The sequence below is a fragment of the Haliotis asinina genome, chromosome 11 (assembly GCF_037392515.1).
Source record: "Haliotis asinina isolate JCU_RB_2024 chromosome 11, JCU_Hal_asi_v2, whole genome shotgun sequence".
NCBI lineage: Eukaryota > Metazoa > Mollusca > Gastropoda > Lepetellida > Haliotidae > Haliotis > Haliotis asinina.
The window spans coordinates 3,406,606-3,419,809 of record NC_090290.1 but is presented as its reverse complement, the minus strand read 5'-3'; the positions used below and the strand labels follow the sequence as shown (position 1 = coordinate 3,419,809).

The window sequence follows — 13,204 nt, the reverse complement described above, 5'->3', positions numbered from 1 at the left end:
GAGCATGATGGCGTTTGTCACCCTGAATACCCGGGTTGCATTCTCTACACGTGCACAATATTTGACCCAAACAGTCGAGTATACAACTGGGTACTGTAGCATGTTCTTCACACAATATCCCCAAACCTATGATTCGTATTGATTTTTCACAAGCGGAACGCAGGGATTCTAAGGACAAGGATTAAACTACACGGGTCATCTTTCAGTGACAAATCTCGTTACGACGCCCCCATACGCGACAATAGCCATTCACAACTTGAACATAGCGACTTGACAAACGTAGACTACGCCATCAAGCTGCATGACGTTCGTTTCTGTGCAAATCTGTGTGGATGGGTGATGACCTTGAACATTCCTCTTGTGGCCACGTTCTTCCTGACAAGTTGACTAATAACCGTTAATGTTCAACTAAACACCGGACGTTGCGTTTCGCATGATGCCTCACATGGGACAATGGGTGTTGAACGGTGTCAGCATTGAGCACTTGATACAGCCGTCGAGCCACATTTTGGTAACCATTCAATTGCCAGTCGTCCGAAATTCATGTATAACATCACACATACGCCTGACACGTCTTTGCTCATTACCATATCCCACAAGGAGTCATAACATGAGCCGCTCTGGGACAATTGTTGGATTCCAAGTGCGAACATCATATCCGCCTGTTCTTTACTGCAAGATGTGAGGCAGGCACTCCGTTGCAAATAGCAGATGGAACCGATTATAGGTATTCTTCGCTTGAATAGGAGAAGGCGACTTGGGGATGTTATCGGTGCGAGGGGTGGCCTCGTCAGGTACTTATGTGGTGGTCATGTCGTGGGAGACATTTGTGAGCGCTTCAACCTGCGGCTACATACAATCATCCAAAATGGACCTGTCTTATCTAGAGGAAATGCTACAAAGGGTTGTTCATAGAAGAGCTGAGATTACACAGTTATCACTATGCTCGCAATCTCATTGATATACCGATCTAATCTGGCTGCAATTTCATTGGTGTACAGATCTACTCATGCTCGCAATCTGATTGTGTGCAGATATAATCGTGCTCGCAATCTGATTGGTGTACAGATCTACTCATGCTCGCAATCTGATTGGTGTACAGATATAATTGTGATCGCATTCTGACTTGTACTCCGACATTATCCTGTTCGCAGTTTGATTAGAGTACCGATACAACTTGCTCGCAATGTGATTCATGTACCAATCTGATCATGCTCACAGTCAGATTTGTGTTTTCGTTCATAACATTGACCTCTAGGTGGGTGTTTCGTGTTTGTTTTCACCCTTGTATTTTTTCTGCTTGTATTTGTTCTGGAAGCAGGTTGTAAATTACGCCTGGACCAAATACACCACAACCTGATATGAAGAGCAAGGATCTAGATAATCAATCACAATCAGCATACGAGGACAGAAAAGGACACTTGTAATATATGAAATGTGTAAGGAATGTAAACCATTGCTCCGCACATCGGACGCTGTCGCACACGGTGCGATCTAAAGTAAGGGATATAACTATTGGGTTTGCATGAAATATTGTTCGGTCGGTAGAGGCTGCGAGGTTCGATTTAATGAAACGCTGCTTTAATTCATTTGAATTTTTAATTTAATATCTTAAACCAAATATGTAATTTTATTTTTGGATACTTATATGGTAGCTCCCCTGAGAGGTGATATTTAGTATCATCAGGAGATGTGTATTACATGCATTTGTCTTGAGAGAAGTGTGGTGTGACCTAGTGCCTTTAAATCGTATTGCACGATGATCACAGGGTGCCTATTGTAGCAGAGAATCATCACTGTGTGGGAGATTCGAGTACATTCCGATGTAGGTATACCACTGCCTGCCCCTGCTAGTATGTGTGTGGTCCACTCACAACACCTCTTGCCGCTGGCTGATAATGGTGACGTGTGTGTACATGGAGTCCCTTACTCCCAGAGATCGTGGAACGTTTGGGGGATCATGAATCGAGGCCATCTGTGTGAGTTCTTATCAGGAGGTATATCACCCTCATGATCTTAGTCCCCTTTGATGTCCTGACCCCTGACCAACGTCACCACATCACTGGACCAATGGGATCATTTCACTTCTCGTACTGATGCCGTTAACTTGACGTCGTTTACACAAACCCATTGACTTTTCCGTGGTTTTCTTTTCTAATATTTACTGCAATTGTGTCTTCTCCGTTATGCCAAACGAATTCTACTTGCATCATAAGCGAAACTGGTTATTTTTGTCACTGACACATGAGATGCCTGAGAAGTTGGTACTGAAGTATAAGACAAATAATATGAATGGCAACATGTTTATTGTATGTCACAATGGTTCTGGGCTATCCTTTGCTCCTTCGCCAGGTGAATTGATGAGTCCAAAAGTCCAAAACTGTTCATTTTTGTGTTTCTGTTAGCTCGAGTTCACAGGATAGCGTCAGAGAATGCACTTTGTATGACTACCATTGGCAGAATTACTGCACGGCATCATCCTGGTATAGGCTGGATAAGTCGACGAAGATGTTGTTGCGGAATGTTTCCCCACCCTTCCTGTAATACGATGATCAGTTGTGGTAGTGTCTGATGCGTGGTTTGACGTTGACGTACACGTCGTTCGATTTCATCCCATGCGTGTTCTATCGGATGTAGATCTGGAGCTCGGTAAGGCCATGACATAACGTTAGCATTGACAAGGCAGCGGACCGTGACGGACCGTGTGTGTGTGAGGTAGCGTCGTCTTGGTGATATTTTGGCGAATATTTCTTCAAACGCTTCCAAGGCAAGGGAAGAAGTTAAATTCCTCTCGTTTTGGCGCTAAAGCTGTTTTCAATAACTTTATGGTGACGTTTACGTAAAGAAATAGTTTATTTGTATGGTTTTAGCCGCAGCTATATGCGTCCAGTATTCTCACTTATGATTCAGATTTTGAAGAGTGTATAAAGCATAGTCTTGTTGAAATACATACACGGCTTAATATCATGGTTGTACGACAAGGCAGCAACTGAATCTGCTTCTAGTTGGCTTCCCAGTCAAATTCAAATAGCCTATACGAAATGTGATCAATCTGAAGCACAAATGCAATCGTCATGGTGATCTTCATCGTCGTCTTCATTGTCGTACTGTGTTCCTGCACTCGTGTAACCTACATCACACGTCAATAGCGTAGGTGAAGTGCGTCCCGAATGTTATCTCTGATTCAACTGGTTTAAACAGAGCTACGTCAACAAGCTTCCATCAGTGTAAGAACAAATTCAGTGATATACTGTATACTGTTAATGTAGCCACGTCATTTCTCTATTAGTAAGCATCAAGTCTTCAAAGAGGCGCTGGTGCTTTTCAAGGTCGCAAGCAATCGAAAACTGTAAGGGAAAATGCCAACGTGTTTACCCTTCATCCATAGATCTAACCCTGACGAAAGGGTCATTCTTTCCAAAATACGTTGCTCTTATTATTGTAAGTAAAAATGTTAGCCTCTGCACACAAACATACTGTTTTTTTTTTAAAAAACGGTTAAAGTAATGAGTTGGTATTTTCTTGACCGTATGCCATTCTAGCTTTGCTTCGAAATCAGTCCCATCTATCAGTACGAAACAATTTTCTCTGATCACGGCACTCACAGTAACCACGGCAGTCAGTCTGGACACGATGGCCGATAGATGGGCGTGACGTCATGTTTGTTTACAGTGTGAAATTTGCAGATGATCTCTCTTATTTGCATCGGTATCCGTACATGACCCCAACGGATACCAGGCTTTATCCTGCACTATCCACTGAACACTATATAAGAACACTACCCATGGTATGATAAATGTAATGTACCTGACTGATGCTGCTTGTAGGTCAGAAAATATTTTTCGAAGTATTCATTTACTTTTGGAAGGACGTTACGGTGGCCCGTACACTTTATTTGTTGTCGTCATGTCAACCATTAGTTTAATCACGTGATAACATGTCGGTCGTAATAACGAAATGTAAACTAATAGTAAGCCTATTTCTTCTATCTGCTGCACAACACTGGCAAAGACGTCCCGCCGAGGCAAGGGTGTTTTATCATAATCACCAAATGTATATTTATTGTGAGATATAAATTTGGTAGTAACAAAAACAAATCTTTAAAATATATCTCAAGCCTTTTTATCCCAAAATAACGAATGATCCTCAGGAGGTGATATGTTCTGGCTCTTTGATGTTCGTTTGTTTCACCAGTTTTATGCCACATCAGAAGAGAATTATTTCAGTCACATCACATTCCTCGGACACAACCCGTGAAGGTTCGGGTTAGAATAGCAACCCATTCTTGTCGAAAGATGCGACAAATGGGATCGGGTGGTCAGACTCGCTGACTTGGTTAACACGTCATCGTCATTGGTTCCCAAATGAGTAGATCGATGCTCATGCTGTTGATCACTGGATTGTCTGGTCCAGACTCGATTGGTCACAGCATTGTGTTGAGTGCGGCGTAAAACTTAACTCACTCATGGGACACATCACGTGGCTTTAAACGATGTGCGATTAAAGGAACAGAAGACAGTCTTTGTCTTGAGAAACCACCACGTTAAGCTCACCATTCCTAAATTACAAAGTTGACAGGCTATACTGCGACTGTTTTCTGGCAATACCCTACCCTGGTTACAGGGGATCGTGGGGTCCTGGAGGTAGGACATACATACTTATCATTGACCGACTTCGTTCACTGACCTCAAGGATGTTATCAGACGGACATGTTCAACCCTAAATACAACGCCAATCTGAGGGGTTACTGTTAATACCATTCACGAAAATCAGCTGAGAACGGTAAGTGCGTTTCTTGCTATAACACATCCAGGTTACTTCTGAGGAACGAGATGCACGGATCGGGGCAGTTGGCCATTCTGGAATATATTATTTCAAGTTCTTCCGGAACCATTTTTACCGTCACATCACATTTCCTGGATATGACACATGGCCATCATTCCTCAGAAAATCAATGTCTCAATTGTAGTATTCATGGAGAGCTAATTCTCCACTTCAAATAGTTCCTCTAACCTTGTCATAAATAATCTGTGCGTACCGCAAACATCTTCATGTGTAACAGACTATGTGCTCCCTATCATTTTGCATATAACTAATTTAGTCATTTTATAAAATAACTGTTTTACATATTTTCTGAATTTAGCTTTTAAAGAAAACAAGTGACTGAAATATGAGGATAAATGTTTGAAAGATTTAACACTAGTTTTCAAGATAATATTACGAAAACAGACGTTACCTGTTGTTCGTTCAATCAGTAGTGCCTATTTTCAGAGACTGTTGATACAGTATATGTAGCATATACAAAATAAATGGAAGTAGAAAATGTTGTAAGTGTGAGTCCACATTCTCACTGAACTACACGTTTTAGTATTTTCATGGATTTAGTTTCATGCGGGCTTCGAACCGACCCTTTCACGATGGTAGACAGAAATCGCCAGCGCACAAAGCTTCACTCAGCAATATTACAGCTATATAGTTGTGATCTGTAAATAATCGAGTCTGGACCAGACAATACAGTGATTAGCTGCATGAACATGTATCCACACAATTGGGATACGGCGACAAGTAGAAAGCGAGTCTAACAACCCGTTCCCGTTAGTCGCCTGTCAAGACAAGCATGGGATGCTGAAGATCAGTTCTAACTCGGATCTTCACGGGCTTCCTGGTTTGTCAGTACCAGGTCTGGTCGCAGGATGCATCAACGTGGTCTAACACACGCATCACGTCGGGCTTCCTCCAACTTTAAGCTTCCAAGCCATGATATGACCGGGATATGGTTGGAAATGATGCTAATCTAAAATAACGATGCACGTCAAAATCAACGATATCTATTACATTGAAGGCCAAATTTCAATATACTGATGTTCACTATCAATACTTCTTTCATCTGTCATCAGAAATGTAGCACTGTTTATTTATTATACTGGCAAGCGCCATCAATCAAATATGGCTGCAAGCATATAATATTGAATGGGGGGTCTATGGCCTTCATACACTCTGTGAACAAAGAATTGATGCCTATACAAGTAATATAAGTTACAGACATTTCGCACGAACAAATACAGTTAAGAAAATATAGCTTCTACGGATAACAGCATCTTTGACAAAAAGCGCTAGATTACGTATTGCATTTTCATGTTTAGAGGATAGAATGGAAACAAAGGCAGGTGAAGGATATTGTAAGATAATTATTGGGATGTATTGATTTCTGAAATCAGCAGAATTGGGGCATACAAGAGTGAAGCGAATTTTATCTTCTATAGCCGAGTTACATAATAGGAATTTTCTCTAACTTCTCTTTATTGAAAAATAAGCAAGCAACTTTCTTGTTTATATGTTTATACTCAATGTTATTTTTTAACTTAATGTATTCACCATGACGACTTACGATTTAATACTATAATTATTGTACCATGTGTACAGATCTGTTATTGCTTATCGATGGAGGTAATTTTATCAGTTGCTTAGAAACATAAATAAGGCGATGGAATGGAATGCGATTTCGCAAGCTCTGTATCTCGGTGCGTTATGTTTGTCAACAATTTAACATTCTGGGCCTGGATTTTGAAGTTCTTTTACAGCTGAGATAAACGTATGTTAATGTTAGTAAAACAGTTTCGAAATTCTAGGCCTCTTTACATGCTATATAACACCTCCGTCAACAGCACTACACCCACCACTGTTACAACCACAAATACAACGATCATCATTACTACAACCACAACTACCACGATCACCTCAACTACAACCACAACTACCACTATCACCTCTACTACAACCTCAACTACCACGATCACCACAACAACCTCAACTACCACGATCACCTCAACTACAACCACAACTACCACTATCACCTCTACTACAACCTCAACTACCACGATCACCACAACAACAACCTCAACTACCACGATCACCTCACCTACAACCAAAACTACCACGATCACCTCAACTACTACCACAACTACCACGATCACTACAACAACAACCTCAACTACCACGATCACCACTACTACAACCACAACTACCACGATCACCTCTACTATAACTACAAATACAACGATCATCACTACTACAACCACAACTACCACGATCATCACTACTACAACTACAACTACCACGATCATCACTACTACAACTACCACGATCATCACTTCTACAACCACAACTACCACGATCATCACTACTACAACTACAATTACCACGATCATCACTACTACAACCACAACTACCACGATCACCACAACAACCCTGACTAGCACGATCACCATTACTACAACCACAACTACCACGATCATCACTACTACAACTACCACGATCATCACTACTACAACAACAACTACCACGATCATCACTACTGCAACTTCCACGATCATCACTACTACGACTACAACTACCACGAATACCACTACTACAACTACAACTACCACCATCATCACTTCTACAACCACAACCAGCCACGATCACCACTACTACAACCACAACTACCACGATCATCACTACTACGACTACAACTACCACGAATAATACTACAACTACAATTACCAGGATCATCACTACTACAACCACAACTACCATAATCACTACTACAACCACAACTACCACGATCATTTCTACTACAACCACAACTACCACGATCACCACAACTACAACCTCAACTACCACCATCATCGCTACTACAACCACAACTACAATAATCACCACTACTACAACATCTACCACGATCATCACTACTACAACCACAACTACCACCATCATCACTACTACGACTACAACTACTACGAATACCACTACTACAACTACAATTACCACGATCACCACAACAACAACGTCAACTACCACGATCACCACTACTACAACTACAACTACCACGATCCTTACTTCCACAACCACAACTACCACGATCATCACTACTACAACTACCACGATCATCACTACTACAACCACAACTACCACGATCACCACTACTACAACCACAACTACCACGATCATCACCACTACAACTACAGGTACCACGATCACCTCTACTACAGCCACAACTACCACGATCACCACAACAACCTCAACTACCACGATCACCACAACAACAACCTCAACTACCACGATCACCACTACTACAACTACAACTACCACGATCCTTACTTCCACAACCACAACTACCACGATCACCACTACTACAACAACAACTACCACGATGATCATTACTACGACTACAACTACCATGAATACTACTACAACTACAATTACCAGGATCTTCACTACTACAACCACAACTACCATAATCACTACTACAACCACAACTACCACGAGCATCACCACTACAACCACAACTTCCACGGTCATAACTACTACAACCACAACTACCACGATCACCTCTACTACAACCACAACTTCCACGATCATAACTACTACAACCACAACTACCATGATCATCTCTACTACAGCTACCACGATCATCACTACTACAACCACAACTACCACGATCACCTCTACTACAACCACAACTTCCACGATCATAACTACTACAACCACAACTACCACGATCATCTCTATTACAACAACAACTACCACGATGATCATTCCTACGACTACAACTACCATGAATACTACTACAACTACAATTACCAGGATCTTCACTACTACAACCACAACTACCACGATCATCTCTACTACAACAACTACCACGATGATCATTACTACGACTACAACTACCATGAATACTACTACAACTACAATTACCAGGATCTTCACTACTACAACCACAACTACCATAATCACTACTACAACCACAACTTCCACGATCACCACTACTACAACCACAACTACCACGATCACCTCTACTACAACCACAACTACCACGATCACCACTACTACAACCACAACTACCACGATCATCACTACTGCAACCACAACTTCCACGATCATAACTACTACAACCACAACTACCACGATCATCTCTACTACAACAACAACTACCACGATGATCATTACTACGACTACAACTACTATGAATACTACTACAACTACAATTACCAGGATCTTCACTACTACAACCACAACTACCATAATCACTACTACAACCACAACTACCACGAGCATTACCACCACAACTACAGGTACCACGATCACCTCTACTACAACCACAACTACCACGATCACCACTGCTACAGCTACCACGATCACCACTACTACAACCACAACTACCACGATCACCTCTACTACAACCACAACTTCCACGATCACCACTACTACAACCACAACTACCACGATCACCTCTACTACAACCACAACTACCACGATCACCACTACTACAACAACAACTACCACGATCACCTCTACTACAACCACAACTTCCTCGATCATAACTACTACAACCACAACTACCACGATCACCTCTACTACAACCACAACTACCACGATCACCACTACTACAACCACAACTACCACGATCACCTCTACTACAACCACAACTTCCACGATCATAACTACTACAACCACAACTACCACGATCATCTCTACTACAACAACAACTACCACGATGATCATTACTACGACTACAACTACCATGAATACTACTACAACTACAATTACCAGGATCTTCAGTACTGCAACCACAACTACCACGATCACCTCTACTACAACCACAACTTCCACGATCATCACTACTACAACCACAACTTCCACGATCATAACTACTACAACCACAACTACCACGATCACCTCTACTACAACCACAACTACCACGATCACCACTACTACAACCACAACTACCACGATCATCACTACTACAACCACAACTTCCACGATCATAACTACTACAACCACAACTACCACGATCATCTCTACTACAACAATAACTACCACGATGATCATTACTACGACTACAACTACCATGAATACTACTACAACTACAATTACCAGGATCTTCACTACTACAACCAGAACTACCACGAGCATCACCACTACAACTACAACTACCACGATCATCACTACTACAACCACAACTACCACGATCACCACTACTACAACCACAACTACCACGATCATCACCACTACAACTACAGGTACCACGATCACCTCTACTACAACCACAACTACCACGATCACCACAACAACCTCAACTACCACGATCACCACAACAACAACCTCAACTACCACGATCACCACTACTACAACTACAACTACCACGATCCTTACTTCCACAACCACAACTACCACGATCACCACTACTACAACAACAACTACCACGATGATCATTACTACGACTACAACTACCATGAATACTACTACAACTACAATTACCAGGATCTTCACTACTACAACCACAACTACCATAATCACTACTACAACCACAACTACCACGAGCATCACCACTACAACCACAACTTCCACGGTCATAACTACTACAACCACAACTACCACGATCACCTCTACTACAACCACAACTTCCACGATCATAACTACTACAACCACAACTACCATGATCATCTCTACTACAGCTACCACGATCATCACTACTACAACCACAACTACCACGATCACCTCTACTACAACCACAACTTCCACGATCATAACTACTACAACCACAACTACCACGATCATCTCTATTACAACAACAACTACCACGATGATCATTCCTACGACTACAACTACCATGAATACTACTACAACTACAATTACCAGGATCTTCACTACTACAACCACAACTACCACGATCATCTCTACTACAACAACTACCACGATGATCATTACTACGACTACAACTACCATGAATACTACTACAACTACAATTACCAGGATCTTCACTACTACAACCACAACTACCATAATCACTACTACAACCACAACTTCCACGATCACCACTACTACAACCACAACTACCACGATCACCTCTACTACAACCACAACTACCACGATCACCACTACTACAACCACAACTACCACGATCATCACTACTGCAACCACAACTTCCACGATCATAACTACTACAACCACAACTACCACGATCATCTCTACTACAACAACAACTACCACGATGATCATTACTACGACTACAACTACTATGAATACTACTACAACTACAATTACCAGGATCTTCACTACTACAACCACAACTACCATAATCACTACTACAACCACAACTACCACGAGCATTACCACCACAACTACAGGTACCACGATCACCTCTACTACAACCACAACTACCACGATCACCACTGCTACAGCTACCACGATCACCACTACTACAACCACAACTACCACGATCACCTCTACTACAACCACAACTTCCACGATCACCACTACTACAACCACAACTACCACGATCACCTCTACTACAACCACAACTACCACGATCACCACTACTACAACAACAACTACCACGATCACCTCTACTACAACCACAACTTCCTCGATCATAACTACTACAACCACAACTACCACGATCACCTCTACTACAACCACAACTACCACGATCACCACTACTACAACCACAACTACCACGATCACCTCTACTACAACCACAACTTCCACGATCATAACTACTACAACCACAACTACCACGATCATCTCTACTACAACAACAACTACCACGATGATCATTACTACGACTACAACTACCATGAATACTACTACAACTACAATTACCAGGATCTTCAGTACTGCAACCACAACTACCACGATCACCTCTACTACAACCACAACTTCCACGATCATCACTACTACAACCACAACTTCCACGATCATAACTACTACAACCACAACTACCACGATCACCTCTACTACAACCACAACTACCACGATCACCACTACTACAACCACAACTACCACGATCATCACTACTACAACCACAACTTCCACGATCATAACTACTACAACCACAACTACCACGATCATCTCTACTACAACAATAACTACCACGATGATCATTACTACGACTACAACTACCATGAATACTACTACAACTACAATTACCAGGACCTTTACTACTACAACCAGAACTACCACGAGCATCACCACTACAACCACAACTACCACGATCATCACTACTACAACCACAACTACCACGAGCATCACCACTACAACTACAACTACCACGATCACCTCTACTACAACCACAACTTCCACGATCATAACTACTACAACCACAACTACCACGATCATCTCTACTACAACAACAACTACCACGATGATCATTACTACGACTACAACTACCATGAATACTACTACAACTACAATTACCAGGATCTTCACTACTACAACCACAACTACCACGATCACCTCTACTACAACCACAACTACCACGATCATCACTTCCACAACCACAACTACAACGATCACCACTACTACAACCACAACTACCACGATCATCACTACTACAACCACAACTACCACGATCACCTCTACTACAACCACAACTACCGCGATCACCACTAATTCACTATAGGTACTACTATCAGTGTAACGACCATCTTTTCGTACCACGAAGGCTTTGTATTTTATTTTTTACTCAAAACGATGTACACCATTTGTATTTTTGTATTTAATACGTTACCTCTCGACAATGATAATTCAGTGAACAGTCTTGCAACTTTAAAAATGTGGATACAATGATACGCTTTGTTACTTGAGTATCTACTTCATAAGGGATGACAGGCGCGGATATATTGTACTCTGACCCAGAAAACTGAAATGCAGCAAAGAACCGTTGACATTTAAAAATGTGTTTCTGGTCTCAGCACCTAACAAATAGTAGAGCGGAAAATGAGTTTTTATTTTAGAATGCAAGTTCACTAAGATGTACATTGACTCATTTTTCATTTTTGGGTTCTTGTTAAAAGCCGCACGTAGCAACATTCCAGTTATATGTCTTTAAATAACTGAGTCTGGACCAGACAATCAAGTGATCAAAAGCAAAAACATCAGTCAACGCAATTGGGATACGATGTCAATGTGCCCGATCACCCGATCCCGTTAGTCGCCTCTTACGACAAACATGGGTTGGTGAAGAGCAATTCTATCTTCATGACGTTGTCATTTTTTGTAAACCACTGTAGACGTAGAAAGGCCTATTTTATATGAGTATGCAAGGCTAGTGTATACTTTTCATAACGTCAGAGTCTAATTGTACTGAGGGGTTGGGAAAGTTAAGGTAAGATGATATTTTATTGTTTCACGTTATATTGATAATTCACTACGGGGCGGAAAA

The 13,204-nt window shown here is 41.5% G+C and overlaps 1 protein-coding gene across 1 annotated transcript; it reads left to right on the top strand.

The window, feature by feature from the left end:
* Positions 1 to 6,441: 6,441 nt before the first annotated feature.
* On the top strand, positions 6,442 to 12,432 carry LOC137256428 (probable serine/threonine-protein kinase clkA). The gene is made up of 6 exons (XM_067794272.1): positions 6,442 to 6,447; positions 7,546 to 8,335; positions 9,094 to 9,113; positions 9,592 to 10,390; positions 11,149 to 11,168; positions 11,647 to 12,432. Exons 1-6 carry the CDS (start codon positions 6,442 to 6,444, stop codon positions 12,430 to 12,432), a joined length of 2,421 nt encoding a protein of 806 aa, XP_067650373.1.
* Positions 12,433 to 13,204: the final 772 nt, after the last annotated feature.

What these genes read in the sequence shown, in the direction of transcription:
- LOC137256428 (XM_067794272.1), top strand. An exon ending in CTACAACCACAACTTCCACG is followed by an intron (nt 8,336 to 9,093) that starts GTCATAACTACT and finishes AACTACCACGAG; the next exon opens with CATTACCACCACAACTACAG. An exon ending in CATTACCACCACAACTACAG is followed by an intron (nt 9,114 to 9,591) that starts GTACCACGATCA and finishes TACAATTACCAG; the next exon opens with GATCTTCAGTACTGCAACCA.